This window comes from Canis lupus, chromosome 20 (genome assembly GCF_011100685.1).
Source record: "Canis lupus familiaris isolate Mischka breed German Shepherd chromosome 20, alternate assembly UU_Cfam_GSD_1.0, whole genome shotgun sequence".
Lineage (NCBI taxonomy): Eukaryota > Metazoa > Chordata > Mammalia > Carnivora > Canidae > Canis > Canis lupus.
In genome coordinates, this window is record NC_049241.1 from 12824745 (window position 1) to 12845510 (window position 20766).

The 20766-nt window shown below is 45.7% G+C and overlaps 1 protein-coding gene across 13 annotated transcripts in view; it reads right to left on the reverse strand.

Annotated features, from left to right (window-relative positions):
* Positions 1–20766, reverse strand: part of ITPR1 (inositol 1,4,5-trisphosphate receptor type 1) — a 319048-nt gene that overhangs the window by 2976 nt on the left and 295306 nt on the right. For all 13 annotated transcript variants that reach the window (XM_038565792.1, XM_038565795.1, XM_038565791.1 and 10 more), the window contains one exon: positions 6347–6508. In XM_038565792.1, coding sequence (XP_038421720.1) covers positions 6347–6508 — 162 coding nt within the window. The remainder of the gene's footprint in view (positions 1–6346; positions 6509–20766) is intronic.

The window sequence follows — 20766 nt, forward strand, 5'->3', positions numbered from 1 at the left end:
TTAGGCTCCTGTGAAATACCTTCTGTTATAATTTAGAAGAGAATTTACAAGGAGTGAATATTCCAGAAGGTAGCTTTTTATAAAGAATTGAATTAAAACATTACAGCTAGCCTCTCAAGTTTCCGTAGATGAATGACAAATCTTCTAAGTAAGTGTTACACACTACACTATACTTCACAGAGTCAGCTGAGAAAAGAGAACCTAATTTGACATGTGGGATAAATTCACAACTAGATTACAGTGTAATCTGTAATTCATTGATCTTACTGTCTGGTACTTCAGATACTTAGCTCAGATCCACCTCCCTCCCCCAGCTGACGGACACAGGGACAGACACACTCTCTCTCTCACTCTTCCCTTGGTAGTTAACCCTGAGAGGGAATCCAGTACAACACAACGAAGCTTAACAATCACAAGCATTCTAATGGATTTAGGAATGGGGCGGAGGGGCTCAACCCCTCCTGAAGGCTACTTTATTTAAATACTTTGATTTAAAGTTACTGAGGTCTTTCAACTGTCAAAATTAGTTACTAAAACCTTTTCTGTAATTTTTCTATAAATAACTACTTGCATTTGAGATGGCCTTTTATATTTGCATCTGTTCATGCCTGTTGGTTAGGTCAGCTTTTAACTTTGCGAGATATTGACTATTCAGTCATTCTTTTAAATAGAAAAGCTTCTACAACAGTATTTTTTATAACAAATGAGTCTTTACCTGATAGCACACCTCCTTTTCCCTTCAATGGCCATCACCTGACACCTCACTGCTGCTCCTAACTTTCTAGGTTTGCCTTTCTAACATTCTGCCCGCCCCCTCCCCATCTCCTAAACCTTAAAATTCCCTATTGATGTAGGTTAGTTGCCAAATTCTTTGCTCAGGCAGTCCTATTCCTGGTAATTTCAAGTACCTAGTATATACCTAATTTTGTTTTCTATTTCTGTAGAATAGTGGTTCTTAAACTTTGGCATAGGCCAGAATCACACAGAAGATTAAAACAGATCAAAGGGCCTACAAACAGTTTCTGATTCAGTAGGCCTAGGGTAGGGCCCATTAATTTGCATTTCCAACAAGTAACAAGTGAGGTTTATGTTGCTGGTCTGGGATCACACTGCTTCTCTAGAAGCAGTGATTATCTTGGAAATATGTCAAAGATCACTTCAAGTCTATTTTCACATTCTTAAACACAAAAGTATTTTGGATACATATATCATTTTTCTCAAGGTTAAGATCTTGGAGAAGGACTATCTATAGTTGAGCACATAGTAGGCATACAAATCTGTCTGAATTCTGTTTTGATCAACCACAGCCTTTTAGACAGAATGGCTGTCATTTAAGTGACTAATAAGTGAGAAGGAATAGGGCAATTGCTAAAGGCTTTAGCCCTTCGACAGTGGTCATCATCCAATTATGATTATAAGGAAACAAAAACAAAAGCCCTAAGGCCTAACTCTGGTCTGTAAAAAACCAAGGTCAACAGTGCTGGCCAGTTAGGTTTCCCTGGCCCATTAGTGCATAGTCTCATATAAGTTCTGGTTTTCTGAGCTCAATTCTACTACCTACTTAAATAATTCACACACAAACAATGTGTGTGTGTGTGTGTGTGTGTGTGTGTAAAGCCTTATTTGTGTATTACCTGTTGCTGTTACCTTTATCAAAGCAAACAATGACTAGAGTGAACCTTCATATTCTCACATCATATTCTCTCTGGACATTTGAAACAAAATTGACTTAAAAATATCCCTCAGATTCTGATCAAAGTAACTATATTCAAAATGTGAATACTGAAAAATCTATTTTGAATAGTGTGAAGTGTCTTATTTGTATTAGATACATTTACAATCTTCAAAATTCCCATTTAGCTAAAGGATAAACATTCGAAGCAGTACTCTTCTTCATGTCTACATGAATATAAAAATTAGCTTGAAATTTAGCGTTCCTACTTTTGGCTCGGTCTTAACAAGAAGCAAAGACTATTGTAGCTTTACAAATCAGATGCAGCCAAACATGGGAAAGACCTTTCATGAAAACACGAAGGGTAGGAAGCAAATGAACGCATTTTCCTCTCCCAGTCCTGGCCTCCAACGACGGAAGGCAGGCAAAGGAAGGACTGCTTGTCAGCAGCACACGGATGCCACGATCTGGTTTCTAACAGATCAAGGATCTGAAAAACTGCTTTCCTGTCATAGCCAGGTCTTGGTTACTCAGATTCTACAAAGCCAGGAAACTCTAAAATCAGCTGTGTTTCTAACAATGAGCCTAAAATACTAAGAAAAAAACCTCACAACTCTGAGGAACACTGACGTTGACTTATTGTCAATGTACTTGTTCACACTCTGCGTTGATCCCTAATATTCTGTTCCTCTCTGTTTCACCTGGTAGGCTTGTCCTCAAACTTTGCAATCCAGCTCTTGTAGTACCATCTCTGAGGCTTCTGTGGCATAACCCAAATTCTCTCCCAACCATCAGGTTGACTAAATTGCTTTCCTCCTTTCACAGTCTATTCACACCACCATTACATACTTACAGGGTTGAATTCTAAGTTAGCCGTTTACTGATTTGTTTCCCACGCTAGACTATCAGGTATAGAAAGGGAACAGGTTCTATTCATCTCTGTAACCCCAGTACCTAGGGCTGCACCTCACCAATCTGTTTCACAAGTGGTGGTTCAAAGAATGAACGGAATCAACCAGAACATAGTGCCATTCCTGGAGCATGCCATGCGTTTTCATGCCTTTGCTCATGCTGATTCCTTTCCTGGGATGCCCCCTACTGCATTCCTCTGCCAGCTCAGAAGTCACCTACTTGTAAGACTACATCATGTACAGGCTCTACTCCTTTCTTACTCCAAGCCACACACAGGACTAAATGCCGCCTCCTCTGTGCTCCATCAAGCTCTATTCATGTCTCGAGTGGGATGCACAACTTTTCACACTGCATCATACTGTTAGGTCTATTTTCTTGTCTTTCTTACTAGCTTATGGGACCCTAGAGGGCGGTTGTTACCTTCGTCCCCCTTTGTGGTTCCAGAACAGTGTAAGGAACAATATTCCATTTTCCAACCATAGGCAATTATTCTAATCTTTTGTTATCCCTCCCTTCCTTAAGCAGTTAATGTTCGCAAGGTAACTGTCTTGCATGAAAAGTGCCAAACACTAGAACGTGCTAATGTGATCTAAATTTTCAAGCGCTTTTTGTATTCCTAATAACACGTCAGGGTCACTGTCCCAGAGGAAGCCAGTAACATTTTCAATAAAGTGAAGCCTCTCGATATTTGCTCTTTTGCGTTATGAAGAAAACATGCACAAAAAAAAAAAAAAATGTAGGTTCTTACATCAGTTCTCCTCCTTGGAATAAGAATGTAAGAGAATCATATTTAGTATTCAGAACCTCTTGGGAGGGGAAACTTCAAGATGAGGTGCACCATTAACACTTAGACTAGCAATTCTAATCAATTGTTCTTGGCAATAGTAGGAAAAGTGACACCACCAACTAGGTTTTTAACTTTTGTCCTAGACAACAAGTTTTTCTCCTTAAATTGGTATTTTAAGAAAACAACCACCAAAGTGGTCAGTAGCAGCACAGATTAAAACCAAAGACATTCACATTTAAACTATCATTGCCCCATTATGCTTTTTGGACCAGAAGATTGAAAAAAATATCTCAGTGATGAAGCAATTTGTGTGTTTCCCAGTACTTCTAACAGTGAATGCTATTCTTTCATAGCAGTTTTTAAAAATATCTATCATAGAGTTTCTTGCTCATTAATCATTTGTAGGCTTTTATTTTTTAATTCAAAAAATTGTTTTCTTCAGAGGGCAGGAATTCTTACAATTGCCATTTAAGAACCAGCAACTCTCTAACATATCTGCATAATTTTTTATGCAGAACAAATTAAGATATGTTTATGATTGTTACTACACCAAATTTAATAAAATTCAAAATTTTCAGTAAGTCAATTCTTAAATGCCCTTAAAGGTTTGTTAAAGGTTACATAATCAAAAGAAAATGCTGACTAATTCCTTTTGAAAGAAACACATTTCCCCAATAAAAGCAGCTGTGCTGAATTTTTCCTGGGCACCTAAAAACCTCAGCAAATCAGTCCTGGTAAAGGCACTTGAGAATATATTACTGGTTTTCTCATACTTCTTTTTAGCTTACAACATCTTCCAAGAAAAAATGGTTCACATTCATTCACAGGGGAAGGGCTTTTGGTCCAACTGCCAACTTGGAGACAAAGAATATAAGGGCCAGAACCAAGCAGTTTAAATCACAGCTTTAATGTCATTAATGAACACTAGTCCCTATGTATGAAGTTTTACATATTTTGTTTAAGCAAAATTTAGGCTTAGCAGAAACAAATTCTACCTTGGATTTTGAAAATGACAAGTTTCTTTTATGCCTAGCTGTGTAAAATGGCCATGAAGGTATCCTCCACGGTGCTTAAGTGTGTGGGGCAACTTTGTAAACTACAAAGCTCTTTAAAAAAAAAAAAAAAAAAGTAAGATTGTAAACAGTCAACCTGAAAGGCAAACAGGGTAAGGTGACAAAACAAATAAAAACAAAAATATATACAGCATACAAAAATCCAAGCCACACAGGAGGATCAGGAGTTCCAGCCCTGACATTGTCCTAGAGAGTGAAACACACTTCCTAAGAGCCTTCCATGCACCTCAGTACCCTCATGGAGACAATGAGGGAGTGAGGCTCACATTTGTGGTCTTGGATGCCCTCCTTCACCTCAGATGCCTTCTGCGAATTCCTCAACTCACCTCACCCCTGTGACCATTTTAATGAGAGCTCAACAGTTCTTTTACTGAAGTCTGTATTAGATCAGTTTCTGTAAGGCTTTTAAAAATCTCTGATTTAACTAAGATTTGTGTAGCCACAGCCCTCTCAAAAGGGAGACAGGAACTAAAGCACTGCTGAAGGTGTTAAGAAGTTCACCTGGCTCTCCAGAGGGGCATAGAGAAGCAGCTGCAGCTGTACTCAACGAACAGGTTAGTTCTCTGGAACATTTGGCAGGTGTGTCACAGAAAGGGTAAAAAGTTACTAAGATAATAAGAGCGATCTAGTTAGATACTTATTAGCTTTACTCATTCAGGTTATTCATTTTAAGGGGCCACCAAGCTCAGTGCTATAGACAGCATTCATAAAGAAGACTTTCTTTTGTCATTAGTCTTATCTATTTGCATCTTAATACAAGTGAAAGAAAACTGTGAGGCCCAATGGTAGCTGGGGGCATAATAGTCTGGAATAATTTAGTTGGCAAAGAAACAGAATTCAAAGTAGGATCATTACATTGCTCTGCAGACCATCTCCAAGAAGAGCTTATTCCAGATGGGGTGTTCACTAGTTATGTACCTAAGAGTAGAAAATCCCCCATGGGTAGGCCTTGCAACTTACCTGCAGGGCAGCCCTGCCTGATACCTCTTGCTGTGCAAAATTTATAATCTTGTGTATGGAGTTGACTAAAAACCCATATGGGATGCTGACCTGGTCCCATGTCTGTGCCAGGTGACCCCCGTCAGCTCCGGCACAGCACCTGCACCTGCCCACCAGTGGGCCTGCCAGCCCTGGACGCATAGCTCACCTCACCTCGTGTGTGGCGTCCCGTCACCACATCCCTGCCTGGCGCTGGTGTGTGCGCTTTTGTTCCCTCAGAAGGGGCTAGGAGGAGGAAGTACATAGGGTTTGGTACAAATCTCCCCCTCCTCCTTCAGTGCCTTAAAGGGGCAAGTGTCTGCCGTAGGGACAGGGAGCAGGATGGAGCAGTGCTTCTGTAGCCTGGTCAGCTCTTGGGGAGCAGGGGTTGGTCTCTGTTTGTGGTTTTGTCCCCAGCACCTGGCGTGATGCCTGGCCTGTGACAGCCGCTCAGTAAGGATCTGGCCACCGAATGAACTAAAGTATGGTTTTTCCCGGGATGTTGAACTTAAATATCTTGAGTGAAGAGTTGATAGATTTGAGGGCTAGAAAGCAAAGCTAGAAATAGCTTTTAATCTGACAGTAGGTAAAGTAAAAGAGTATGGCTTTATGGGTGGTGTTTTCTGTACAGCACTTCACTGAAGTCATTTGCATTCTCCCTTTTTCTGGTTTTGTTTTTCATATGAAAACCTCGTACCAGCAGCACTGAAAGCAGTGCTACCGGCTTCTCCTGTAAAAGTGCAGTGAAGGGGAACTGGCGGGGAGACAGGGAGACCCGGGCAGTTTTACCCTCTCTGCCTCAGGCCCCTTTTCTGCCTCCATGCGAGGGAAACGTCAGCATTTTAACACGTGCACTGCTGCTTCTGCCCCCATCGAATCTGGTGTGTTTGTGTTTAGGGGGCAGATGGGGCATCTGTTCTTTACCTGATCCTTTAGTTCTGACAGCTGGCCGGAAAGGTTAGTGACAAGCTTCATGGTGGACTCCAGCTTCTCCTGCAGGTTCCTCAGCTCATTCTGCTCCCCTTCAGAGTCGCTGCTGACCAAGGACATGGCTCTCATCCTGGGAAACCAGTCCAGGTTTCTTTCCTAAAAATCCACATTAAAAAAAAGAAAAAAGAAAGTCATTTCTAGGAGTCAAGAAAGGCAGTCCTCCCATGCTATCTTTTCTTTGTGACCTCTTTCATCAGGCGCTCTCTGTTGTTACAGAATTAATGTGCTGTGCATTTTAAAAAACCATTCAGTAAATATCTAATTGAATATCCTTGAACTCTCTCAATTCTTAGAAATCATTTTTAGGGATCCCTGGGTGGCGCAGCGGTTTGGCGCCTGCCTTTGGCCCAGGGCGTGATCCTGGAGACCCGGGATCGAATCCCATATCAGGCTCCCGATGCATGGAGCCTCCTTCTCCCTCTGCCTGTGTCTCTGCCTCTCTCTCTCTCTCTCTGTGACTATCATAAGTAAATAAATAAAAATTAAAAAAAAAAAAAGAAAAAAGAAAAAAAAAAAAAGAAATCATTTTTAAGCTAAGTACAGAGTGAGGGCACCTGGGTGCTTCAGTCAGTTAAGATTTTTGGCTCAGGTCATGCTCCTGGGGTCGTGAGATTTAGCCCTGTGTTGGGCTCCATGCTCTGCGGGGAGTCTGCTTGAGATTCTTTCCCTCACCTTCCCCCTCTGCCAGCTCAGGTGTGCTCTCTCCCCCAAATAAATAAAATCTTAAAAAAAAAAAAAAAAAAAACCGAAAACGAAACTAACTACTTTTTCTCTAAAAGAGAACTAAAGGTAGGTTTCCAAACAACTTCCCTAATCTGTAAATAGGAATGCAGCCACTGCATTACATGGCTAATGAGTAGTAGGTGGTAAAATATATAGAACATAAAATTTTCCATTGAAGTCGTTTTTAGCTGTACAGTTCGGTGGCATGAAGTGCATTCACACTGTTGTGTAACCATCGCCACCCTCTACACCTCGGGAACTTTCTTCATCTTCCCCGTCTGAAACTCCATCCCCATTCAACACTAACGCACCCAGCCAACCACCATTCTGTTTGCTGTCTCTATGAATCTGACTGCTCTAGATACCTCGTACTGTGCTGTGTATTTTTAAAAGCATTATACTTGGAAAATCATTTGCAAACACTCTGGAAGTGAAATGAATTTTGAGATCCCAAGTGTTCTGGCATTTACCAGATTTGCGTGTGTGAGCTTTTACTTGGGAGGGGATCGTCAAGAGGTTGAAAATGGGGAGTGGGCTTCTTGTTCCATTACCCTCTTTGTCAGCTTATGGAAATTACTGATTTTTTTTGTTTCTTTTTCCTTCCAGTTTGACATCGTTGATAGGTGCCATCAGTTGGTATAAGAAAGGCCCATTCAGCCTCCTCTCCTGTCTCCATCCTTTCTTTTGATATCTATAGCTTATACCTGAAAAGTTTTTCTCACCACTGGTTAACCAATGAGCCAAGACTTCCTCCTCCCACCTCTCTTATTTGTGCCCACCTGTGCTTTTCTCCTAAAAAGCAGGCATCATAGAGAAGTTCTGTACAGAGAGGCAGGGATGAATAGTAAAAGCTTAATCAGCACAAGGTAAGGGGAGAAAATGAACTCAAGTCCACATCTGTCTGGTGTCATTTCTGACCAGGACCATTTTGATCCCATCAAGATAAACATTCTAACACAAATCTTGCCCATCCCCTCACCCTCTGCCGGTACACGCACACAGGGCACACACACTATTATTTCTACTTCGTGTACACCATTGGTCTTCAAATTTTTCTCTATGGTAAATATTTTTTGATAGTAAAGATCTTTGGCTTTGTGGACCAAATGGTTCGTCACAATGACTCTGCTATTGCAGCCTGAAAGCAGCCATAGGCTGTACAAACATGAATGAGTGTAGCTGTGTTCGAGTAAAACTTTATTTATAAATGCTGGTGGTGGCAGGCTGGGTTTCACCCATATTCTGGAGTTTGCCAACCTGTGTCATACAGTAGAAGGCATCAACATGCTTAAAATCAGGTACAAAATCCAAGACACGTCTAAATGTTAAAAAGCAACCAAGACAGTCTAGCAATATTGAAGCCAAACGAGAACAAGTTGAAAAATATTACAAAGAAGGCATACCACTGTCAATGTGGCATCACATTTACTTGAGTGCTTAAAACATCTGGGGAATTTGGTAATTAGGAACCCACTAGCCTCTAGCATCATGAGTGCAGAGACTACCTTAGTATAGTGACCAGAACATGGTAGACAGTTGATAAATATTTGTGGAGCCCTGAGAGCGAATGCTTAAATGGTGAATTTCAGTTGCTTAGAATGACAGAGGAGAAAATGATCATCTCTGCCTTCCTGTACCAAATACCCTGTGATCAGCACTTCATTCACATGTACCTTTATGTTAGCCTATATTCATTTTCATCAATTTCCCACCACAGTGCAACAGGCAAAAAAAGACCATTCAATACAACATCCCATTTCAAAGATGACCAGTCTAAAAAGCTAAGCTGTTTCCATGTCTGGGAATAGGTTTTCTGCTGTGTGTCTACAGCAAAGAGGAGGAGGAGAATAAGCATTTGAAGACATTTCAGTTTGGCATTGCCACTGAAAGACAGCTAAATAACCTATCACTGATTATATTCACTGCTTCTGTGTCCATCCTTCAGACACAGTCGCACCTTCCCACCAAAGAAACGTCCCACGTTCAGTGTCTAATGCTAAGGGAGGAATGAACGTAACTGTTCAGAAGAGGGCGCACACAGGGGACAGGTGGTTACTTAACTCTCACTGGGCCGACCTATTGAGGAAGGAGAGATGGTGTGGGCTGGACTGATGAAAACGTGAGCCTTTTTGCAAAGCACAAATGCAGTAGGATCACACAGTACAAGACCGGGCTGGCAATCAGAGGCCTCACATATCCACAGGGACTGTCATCAATTTTTACAGACTGACTCCCCGACCCCACACCAGGACAAGTTGAAGAGGAAAGATCCAGTGTCCTATTTACACTGTCAGACTCAGAGGAGCATACGGACACACCATCAATTGGGATGTGACAGGATGTCATGCCAAGTAGGAGTTTGGAGATCACTGTCACAGCTGGATCTGTAATGCAGAAAACTGAGCCCTGAAAGGGAAGGTAACTTGTCCTGGGGAGGGAGGGACACAACAAATTCTTGTATTTCACAGGGGACCCTGAGTGTTGATGAATTATAAACTGCTATTTTGGGGTGAAATATTTGCTAGTTCTTTGAATTTAAATCAAAAGTATAAGCAATATTTTAGGAAATATTTTAAAAATACAAATATATATTCAACATCTACTTCAGGAGCACTTCCCTTATGTGCTTGGTGCTGAGGGAACAGCAGTGAGCCACACACACATATGGTTGCTGCCTCCTGGACCTCTGTCAAGTGGAAATGGCTTTGAAACCTAAGTATGAGATGGGGTTCTTGCCGTCACAGCTCTTGTTATTTAGTTCATGGGAGTGGACATATTATGTTAAAAAAGAAGAATGGTATAAAGCAGGCTACGTGCTATCAAATGAGTGGCAGAGTAGGGCCAGCGTCAGAGCTGACCAGCAGTGATGATCACGGGCTGGAATCCTCCTGGGGAAAGGCGTGGACCTGAAGGAGGGCCACTGCTTGGCCTAACTAAAGGCAAGCATGAGGGCATTCTCCACAAAGTGGGGCCGGCACAGGGAGGAAACCAGTTTGGCTGGAGTGGGGGATGAGGGCCTACAGGCAAGGGCAGCTCAGACTATAGATACTGTAGAGCCGATCAAAGTGTGGGACAGCCTGGTGCATGAAACAGGAGTAACCCGAAGCGTGGAATGAAGAGGGCTGGGGTAAGGGGGTTGGCTGAGGGAAGGAGGAGGGGGGGTGACCTGGAGTCCCTGTGGGCCTGCCTGGTGAGATGCAGGGAGAGAGGCATGTGCATGGCACTCCAGCAGCTAGGGTGGTGAGGACTCACTACTGACATGCAATTTAATATGTTCAACTGCCTAATCTGGCTAGAGAATGCCATCTGAAACCTACCTTTCAAATCTTGCAATGTTCCTTTGCTTAGCAAACCCCCCCATAAAAAAAAAAAAACACAGATTTCCAAATAGAGTCCACATTAATGAAGTCTTCAAAAGAACACAGAAAATTGACGCAAGAGTCTGCACACAGCTTAAAGCTTAAGCAGCAGTTTCTTTTCCGTATTCCAACAGCAAGTGACCAAATGACTACAGATTAAAAGAGGTTTTCTGTGGCAGATTCCCACCTTCTTTCATGGCATATTTGATTTCTGGACTCCCATGGAAGGAGAGTCCCTTAGTCCCTTTCCTCTCTGAAAGGTCTTTGAACAAATGCAAAATGCAGACCTCAGTAAACAACTGTTTGTTGAACATTTATAATTTCTGTGCCCAGCAGAGGGTTAAGTATTGAGGGTCTCAAGATGAGCAAGACCAGGTCCCTGCCCCCAACGTGCTTCAGTGCACAGACTGTCGTTACAAGGACGGTCCTAGGGCATGGTTCTTCACTTCTGAGAGCCTCCCCTCCCAAGCTGTGACCTGCCGGATGAATGAGTGTGGTCCACCAGTATTAGGAGGACTGCTATGGGCTGCTGTGCTCATCGTCTCAGTGGCTATGATGATGCACTCAGATCCCCTTTGCTTTTGCTTTACTTGGGCTTCCATGAGTGAGACACCCATCATCCTGGGGCATGAAGGTCCGGCCCAAGGGTATATAATGCCACAGACAGAAAATAATGCATCTTTTTTTTAGAATGCCCGTTTCACTGAATGGTAAATTATTGAAAATATTTTTATGTTAAACTCAAAATATGCCCTACAAAGAACATGACATTTAATCAAATTTTAAAAGTTAAATCCAAGATTTGAAAGAAATGTCCTATTTGCCTGAGGCCACTTTAGGCCACATACCCTGATCCTAGGGATAAACCTTCATTCTCCAGCTCAGTGGAGTCCTTGAGTGCAGAGCTGGAAAAGGATTTCTGGCTGATATTTCTGATATTTTCTGGCTACCGCCACACAGCTTCTCCCTCAGTGCTTTCCTCCAACTCTGATACATAACAATGCGATCTAAGATGGGGGAATCCCACTAAAATCCTAAACCACCGGAAAGCAGCTCAACTGCAGAAATTCAAGTAGTCCGGATGGCATGTATTTTTAGCTTTTCTGCACTGAAGCAGGTAAATCCCCAAATCTGAAATCCTCCGTGTTGCCAGTATTTTAATTAAATAATCATCCCGAGCTGTTAAGTCAAATCTCAAATTACCAAGGAGTACCTAGTGGTTATAATTAATTAGCAATTCTAGCCACACTGTTCTCTCAGCTTCCATTTGATTTTGCACCCTGCACAGTAGGATAAGCTCTGGTGCAGTGTAAGGTTGCTCACCGACTGCATCTCCCTCCGTAGAGAATCTAAGTCTCGAAGGGAAAATGCTTAGACGATCCCAATTACTAGTACAGGGGCAGAGAACACTTGAATCCAATCACTTTGTATTTAGCTTGGACTTTCATAGGAGATGGTGCGCCTGCTTGAGTGCTCTAGGATTCCAGGGGAGCCTGCAGTACACGGTGCTCCAGCTGGTCAGTCTGGAGGCCTCGAAGCGTTTGCAGCATCCTGCCTTTATGTGCACTGAAGATCCAAAACACGGCTCAGTGTCTTGGCTTCTGCATTTTTTGAGGAAATCATCTTCAACTGGCATTTTGTCTGTACGTGAATTTAGTGTGTGTGCACACGTGTGTGTGTGTGTGTGTGTGTGTGCAGGAGGGTGGAGTTGGGGGAGGCTGTGGGTTCAGGGAGCGTCTGTCAGCAGCATCTGTCGCTCTGGGCCTGAGACGTCCCCCGTGCCTGCCTGGCTCTCCTTGCTGCTGGCATCTCGCATACCAATGTCGTTAGGCACCGTCTGCCCTGGTCCTCCTACAATCCAGCCAGTGCAGTTCCCGGCACAGCAAGCGCTTCCTCTGTCAGAGCAGACAAACTGACTGAAGCCACAGCCGGAAGCAGGCTGACCACAAGTGCTAAAGTTCTGGTTAGTTCTTTTCTAGGTAAAGTTGGAAAAGTCCCTGCAAAGGCAAACATTGAAGTTTTAGACACGGGGGCGGTACTGACCTCTTGAAATGTCCTTGACTGGAAAGAAGGAGGGTGTGTGTGTGTGTGTGTGTGTGTGTGTGTGTGTGAGAGAGTGTGAGAGACAGAGAGGAGGAGGAGAGGAAGTTGGATTGTATGATGCAAATGCTAATCATTCTGAGAAGAGGTTTTTTTTTTTTTCTTCTTCCCAGGTTCAACTGAAGAGGCTGTTCTAAGAAAGACGACTGAGGTAATCAATTACCTTCCTCGGAGAAAGTCTGCTCAGGTAGCAGTTTGTTTACCATGTAAACAGTGGAGCATTTACTGTTGAAATAGCCGGACTAGAGATTTTGGATCTCTCGGTGGGGGGCACAGTGGGGGGCAGGAGGGCAAGAGAGATGGTGGGGGAGAGAAGATGGGTCCTGGGGAAGGAGACCTGTGGCTTGTCTCTCCCAGTCCCCTCTGAGGAGATTCAGAAAGGTAAAGACTGTCCCTTCAACTCACATGACAGATGTGTGTCTACTCATCTTACTGAGCAGGATGACAAACCAGGTTTTCCCAGAAAGCCTGGGACCGCAGGGGACAGGAGTGACTAGAGGAGGCAGGGGTGCAGGGGAGGACTGCGGGTAATCCTTAACTTTCCAAAAGCAAGAATACAGGACACTTCATGAACTTCAGATTACTTGCCCCTTTGGTGGGGAGGGGTGACTTTTTTTTACTGAAGGGGACTAAAATAATTCATTTTTAGGGCTCACTTTTCTGAGACCACAGCAAAACAAAACCCAGAATCTGTTGCTTTGGGTGAGAAACGGTGATAATGATCTCTAACTCTGCTCAGTGATTCTAAAATTGCTATTTATAGCAAATATTATACATTAAAAACAACTAAACTAAAAAAATGGATGCCAGCTATGGACACAGTAAGAAGATCAGGGGCTGGGGGGAGGGAAGGACGTCTTGGTGGAGCGCAGAGGATTTTTAGGGCAGTGAAGCTCTTCTGTTTGCTGCTGTAGTGCTGGATACAGGTCACTGTATAATTGTTAAAGCCTGTAGAAGGTACAACACCAAGGGTGAGCCCTAACGTAAACTGGTCTGTATTTAATCATGTGTCATATATTGGTTCATCAGTTAGAACAAATACACCGCAGTAATAAAAAATGTTAATAAGAGGGGAAACTATGTGTGTGAGTGTGGGGAGGGGAGGTAGGAAGGGAGCAATATACGGGAACCCTGTGCTTTCTGCTGTTTTTATGTAAACCTAAAACTGCTATAAAAAATAAAGTTCACTAAAAACAAGGGATCCCACACTTGGAATTTGTTGGCCAGTCCCAAGTCCAAAGATCCACTTTCCTCTGTTCCAAAGTTCAGTGAACTCAAACCACATACGGTATCTCTACATTTCACAGGTGCCTTTCTACCACAGCCTTGTGACATGAGTTTGTCAGCAGGAAGAGTGATGACCTGAATCAGGTGCTAAGGACTTCAGGTCACAAGCCCCCAGTGTGTTTGAGGACAGTGCGCCAGTGAAGGTGTCAGTTAACCAACTGGGGTCTCTGTTTCTCTTGAGAAAGAGATCATGGGCTGCCCCTAAGGAGGAGCTACTGTAAGGATCAAATAGGTGTGAGAAGGCGTCCCGTAAGCTGGAAAGCATTATGCAAAAGCATTATCGATCAGTGTCATCAGCCTAAGGTCACAGAGCTAGTCTAGAGTCGGCCCTGGAATTCAGGTATGGACGCCTCGTGTGGTGCTTGGCTTCCAAGTCAGGTTAGGTCCTTCCTTTCTATGGGATTTGACTTCCGAGATACAGATTGCTCCTCTACCACGCAGCCACACGAAGGCTGCCCACAGTGCCTCCAACTGTAGGTGTCAGAGGGTTCTGCTCTTGAGCTCTGAATGACATTACCAAAACAGGCCGCATTATATAATCTTCATCTGGGCTGGAATGACCACTCACCCTTCCCAGACTCAGTTAATAGTTGTTCTTGGATGATACAGTGTAACAAAGACAGGCCCTTGCCAGGAGAGCGAGCCGCACCCATTTCTGATGAAATCCCTAAGAAGAGCCAGCTGCGGAATCACTGTTTCAGTCATTGGAGACCCCAGGTGAAGTGAGTGCTGGGCCCCCCCGCTGAGACACGGAGAAAGCAGGGCTTGTCCCAGAGTGGCACGGCTGTGTCCTGGGCACCCGGGCCGCCAGGCAGAGGAAGCCAGAGGCCTCAGAGGAGGAGAGGAAGGTGGGGCTGGCAGCTGGTACCGGACAAGGCAGGGTTGGCCCAGTGGAGACTCCTAATAAAGAACAATTAGGGTAACTTGCCCTCCTCTCAAGCTGGCTCATGACATTTTGCTTAGGCAACTTCCCCCTGCATTTTCAGTTAGCTAAGAAATCTACCAGAACGTTCCCAGAGGTTATATATGGGATTTTAGCCATTTCTATTGGTTTTCCTCTATTCTTTTCGGGGTTTCAGGACTCTCAAACTTTGCTCTCTTACTACCTTTATGCAGTCATGGTTTTTGTTTTTGTTAAGCCTACTTAAACAGCTTTCCAAATTTCTCTGCTGTTGTTTCAGGAAAAAATACTTGGCATTTATCTTTGAACCTACAAACACATACACACACATCCATAAGTCTCTCGACTAAGCTGCTTCACACATGAGTGTTCCATCGAACAGTGTTTATCATCCTGTGGGTTTCTATGTTGGCCAACACTTGACCAAAATGGTTTTAGCTAAGGTCAGCCCTGCCTGGATATACTCAAAGAATAGAGAAAAAAAGTCTTTCCTCTTACTGTTCCTACGACCAGCAAGGGTTGAGGGGCAAGTCACCAGCGATGTTACTGACGTGAGGGTGGCCTGGAAAGAAAGCTTGAGCTCCTAAGGGTGACAGAGATCATCAGCTGTGTGCACACCCTCTCAATTCCTCAAGCCTTCCAAGTCCCTCATTTTACTCATGTGCTCCATGCACCCTGATCCCAAAGATTTGCTATCCTGTTCACACAGGTCTCCTCCTCTCTCCCTCCTGACACCCATACCCCTGCTCTTGACAAAAACCCTCTTTAATAGTTCATGAACTCCCAGCAGCATTTTGCAAGTTGCTTCACTGAATCGTAGCGCTAAAGATGGCGTAAGAGGCCCTTTGGTTCAACTTTATTTTATAGGTGGTCACATCAAGGCCCTGAGAAGAAGTGGGTTGGTGAAAGGAGAAACCGAGGGCCTTGTCCACCTGCGTACCCCGCACAGACGCAGGACTGCACCTAAAGTCTAGTAACCGTGCATCCCCACATTCCTTAGCAACACACTGGCAGGCCTCACTGTAGAGAGGCCCCTTACAGAATCCCAAGCGCAGGCACGGCGGCCCCGGAACATTGTGCGGCTTTAGAGGCACTGACTCCCGCACGCTTGAAAATCTGCAGAGAACTTGTGACTCCCCCCAACTTAGCAACAGCCTACCGCTGACAGGAGTCCAGAGTCGATTACCAAGGTGTGTATGTTCTCTGCTTTACCAACTATAGTCTTCTAGTCAAGTGAGCCGTATCCGGTCCAGTCAGTGCTAAGATTCAGGAGGAAACAAAGGAGTTACAGGTGCAGGTCGGTGCCTGGGGCTGCAGGAGGCAAGGGAGGCGCTCAGGGGGGTCGGCACTGGGGCAAGGAGCAGAAGGCGGGTGCAGCGTGTGAAGGGGAGAAGAATACATCCCTGGAGTTGCCGCGCCTGCTGGGTTGGGGGAAGCGTGTAAGCAGATATTGCCGTGCGGACACTGGCGTGTGCGGACTGCCCTGGGCTAACTACGGCGGGGGGCCTGGCACCGTGGGGAGCAGTCTTGGGCCGCGGGGCTCGCATGCCGCCCCCGGGAGACCGCAGCCCCGGGCTCGAAGCACAGGCGTCCCTCCCGGAGGCTACAGCGCCGCTCCCCTCGCCGGTCCCAGCTGTGCCTGGCACACGCTCTGTGCCGGTCAGACTGCGGGCGCTCGGACAGGGCAGACCTGGGGTCTGGCGGCCAAGGGCGGCCACGTGCTTCCCCGGAGCAGCAGGCCCCTGGGGCGCGGCAGGGCGAGGGGCCTTCGCAGCCTCTGGAGCAGAGGGCAGAGCGTGCCATCGGCCTGGGCGGGGACACAGGCTGGCAGCTGCCCGGTGCAGCTGCCGCTGACGGAGCCCAGCTCAAGTGCACAGGGTGGGGCGACGGCACGTCTGGCCGGGAGGCGAGTCCAGGGCTGCTGACACGCTGTTTCCAGCCACCGGAAAGCGAGCGCCAAGTCCCCCTCCCGGCTCCCTTGCTCTGATATTCTCCAACTCGGCCGCGGTGCCAGCTGACTTCGGAAGGCACGGGACCTGCACGGGGCTCGGCTAAGGCTGGCTAAGGGCTTTGGCAGCCCGGGGCCCACGTTACTCCAGGCCTGTGGCCCCCAAGTCAGGCAGGATGGCTGAGGGCCGTCGCTACAGCACCCCCAGCTCCCGGACTATGCGGGCCCTCCCTTCCTCCCCGCAGCCTCACTGCAATTCCAGAATAAAAGTCCGAACCCGTGACCGGCCACCTGCGCGGAAACACAGGGTTTCCATGTCACTTTATCGGCAGCCGCCGCCTGCCTGGCACGTGATGAAGCACACGGAGGCGGATGGGCGGGGCGGGTGCTGACCTCTCCCGCACTCCAGGCCTGGCTGCTCGGCTCCCCGCTCCCCGCTCCCCGCTCCCGATGCTGAAGCCCCAGGACGGCTGCCTCGGCACTTCCCTGCTCCCGCGCCCGCCGGCCAGCACCCCTTCCCTGCAGATTGCCAGGGCCTCGCTTTTATCTGATTAAGAAACACCAGCCTTTCCTGCTCTCCGTTTCTGTCCGGAGCTATTCCCTTTGGTCCTTTTACCCAGTTCCTCAGGCAGAAAGCTGCTGGCCTCACTTAGGAGAGTGTCCGTCTGCAGATTTCATAGCAACAGGCTCTCTCTCGGGGCAAGAAAGGTGCAGTTTCCCTTTTAAAAGAAGGCGGTGACATGTAGGTAATTCAGTTCCCATCTTGATCTTTTGCCCTCGTTAACATACAGCTTTCTGACTGTGCTTGCTTCCTGTGTCTTCTTATCCAATGCAGATAACACCAGTGCTGAGGCCAGATGCCCTATGGCATAGAATCTTCCTCATAGATATTTAGTAGTGCTTTATTTGCTAATAGAATTTCTTTTTTTGCTTGGAAAATTTACCCAAGAGGTATTTTCCAACCAAAAAGAGATGGCTCTTACATGTCTTTCTTGATGCAAATCCTCCAGGAATGCAGGCTCCTGGCCTGGCCCCTCCTATGTGAAAAAGGCACTATGTTCTAAGAGCATTTCACTGACTACCATGATATTACTTTTGATTTGGAAAATTGTTTCTTTGCTTTTATAACCTTGTACAACGAGTTTCTGAAGAGGTCACGTGAATTAATACAAGGTGGAACAAACTAGAAAATCTCTAGTGGAATAATGTGTGAGGACGTGAGAGAAGGAGGGAGGGAAGGAGGGAAGGAGGGAAGGAAGGGAAGAGAGAGAAGTCAAGAGCGGTCTATTTTCACTGTGAGAAAAAGTCAGACCAGGCTTAAAGGATGATGGATCAGACACTCTAATTATCAGGGAGTTCTAACTATTCAGATGAGTCACCCGGGTGTGGAAGCCCGTCTGTCTATGGTTCTGGTGAATCTCCCTTCGCCTTTAACTCAAGACACCTCTCTCCTCTCAAAAAATGGCCACCAAAGGCAGGATCATGCCCTGTTCCAGGCTCAGGTGAGAGTAATGATGTTTATCAGATTTAACCGAGTTAGCATTAACATATATTTCAGATCCACCCTTTGTAAGAGGTGGCTCTGCCTTCCCAAACTCTAGTTATTTCTATCACCCACTATCGTATTCTCCTCAATGTGGTTGCCTGATTAGCAGTGCTGGTGGCAGCTCAGAGAGTTGACACCCATCTAATGCCCAGAGCTTCTGTCTTGTTGATTTGTGTGTTAGCCAGTCAGCATCACTCAGGAGGTCTTCTCTCTCCCTCCTCTCACCCCTACAACCCAGGTGGGGCCTTTGGTGGGCCTTGCCTCTTCTGAAGGTGGCTAATTTGCCTGGGAGATGAGCCAGTCCAAGCTAGGAAAACCAGAGTCAGCCTGACCAACAGCACCATGGCCTTGATGCTGAGGGCTGTGTGTGAACGAGGAACCACACTGTCCCCGTACATGTTGGGACAGCTCCAGGGTGGGTTCTGATTCAGCAGCCCTGGATGTGAATCTCAATTCCAGGCCTTCCCAGCAGGGTGACCCTGGAGAAGCTGCTCAACCTTGCTGGGCTATACTTTCCCACCTGTAAAATGGGAACAGTGCCACCTACAATGTTCTGGAGATTAAATAGCACCATGCATGCAAAGCATTTATTTCAGTATATACTGATTAAACACGACCTATTATTAGTTATTATCCAGTCTGCTCTTGTTACGCCAAAGTACAGCCCGACCAGTCCCCTCCTCCAGAAGCGGCAGCCTATCTCCCGACACTCAGGCTATGTGGGAGGAGGTTCCCCCCAGCTAGCCCAGTGGTCCGTTGACATGCTATCTTGGGGGAAGAGAAGGGTCCAGAGCACATCCAGCTATCAGGGGATGTTGAAATATAGATGAACAGCATTCCATCTGACCACCCTGCACAATTCACTCAGAAACATGCCTCTGAAAATAACTTCTTTTTCAAGGTAGAATTCCAACGTATAGAAGGGAAATCTATATTTAATTAACAAAACAGATGCTATATATATTTAAATTATATTAAATAATAAATTAAATTATAGTTCTGTCTTCTTTACTAACCTTCTTTCTTTAGGTTTCTCGAGTTTCTAACTTTCAAGAGTAACTTTGCTTAATAAATTGAACACTGGCATTTCTCCTGAGCTTGACTGTCACAGAAAATTGGGCTGCTGAATCTTTGCTGGGAATCATATATTTGGTCTTTTATCTACAACATGCCTGCTGTGCAGTATTTAAATTCCTGCAGGCAAAGATGCAACTAATTTACCACTTATCTGGGTTACATATATCTGATTGTATGGCCTGTCAAATCCCTGTCTATGGACTAACACATTCTCATTTCAGTCAGCAATAGAGAGAAGTCAAAGAATGTTCACTTATTGACAAAGACTGTGTACATCAAGTATGGTGAAAATCTGAATGCAGCTCAGGACTAAGAAAACTCTGCTTATCATAAAGGCGACCACTACAACTCTACACAGTAGTACCAAAAATCAAGTTCCTATGGGGAGAGGAAGCTCAGGGGTTTTTCTCCCGCCTTGAAGAGCCAGGCCTAAGTGCGCACTCCGTAGTCAATGTTTCTCTGTAAGTACAGCCCTGCCTGGGGCCTGAGTCAACGAATTGGAGACTGCATCTCCAGGCCGAGCGCACTGTCAGTTCTCTACAGAGAAACAGGGGGGACCTGGCTTCCCCACGGCGGTGCTAGGTACAGAACCAGCTCCAATCACGGGCGTCGAGCCGAGGGACGCATTGACCACCGAACCAAGTACCATCATCACAGAATCTGACATACAAGACAAGTCACCCAAACTCCTGGTCGTGGGTCGTGACTGTGAGTGGGGGACGCTGCTGAACACGGGGATACAAGTCACAAGTCTTGAGGCCGATTCGATGGAGAAGAGTGATGTCAGGTTTGTCCTGCTCCAACATTTACGAGGACTTAAGTCTAAATGTAAGAGCGAGGAAGAAGCAGGAATTTTCCATGGGAGGAACTTCTTGGAGTCAAGATGCCCATTCCGACTTTTCTTAGCAACAGCGTGCCAACAGCCAAGACATCTTACACAGTCGTGAAGTGTAGGACACGATGCTTGCGTCAGCTCTCTCAGCACTGCACTCTGCTTCCCTGCCGACTGCTCTGTCTGTTCATCTGGCCCTTCTGGCATCCACTCCCTGCCTCCTCCAGTGCCTGCCACCCCCTCCACCCTGGTCCCCGCATTTCTCTCATTGCCATCACCCAACGGACACGGGAGGTGGTTATTAATCCCTATGTACAGAGAGCAGCTCTGGTCAGGGAAGTCCCATTACTCCCTGGGACTACGTGGTTAGGAAGGAGCAGAGCCGAAACTCACGTCCTGGATTCTCTACCTTCAAATCCAATGCTGAGGGAGTGAGGTCGTCATGGTAGGCATGGGCCTGGCCTTGGCTTTACCAGCAATGTTCCCATCTCTAATGAAAGGAGACAAGGCACGACCAGAGGGAGAGAGAAGAGAATATACAGTCTTCTCTTCTGTTTAGATGAAAATTAAATGGTGGGGAA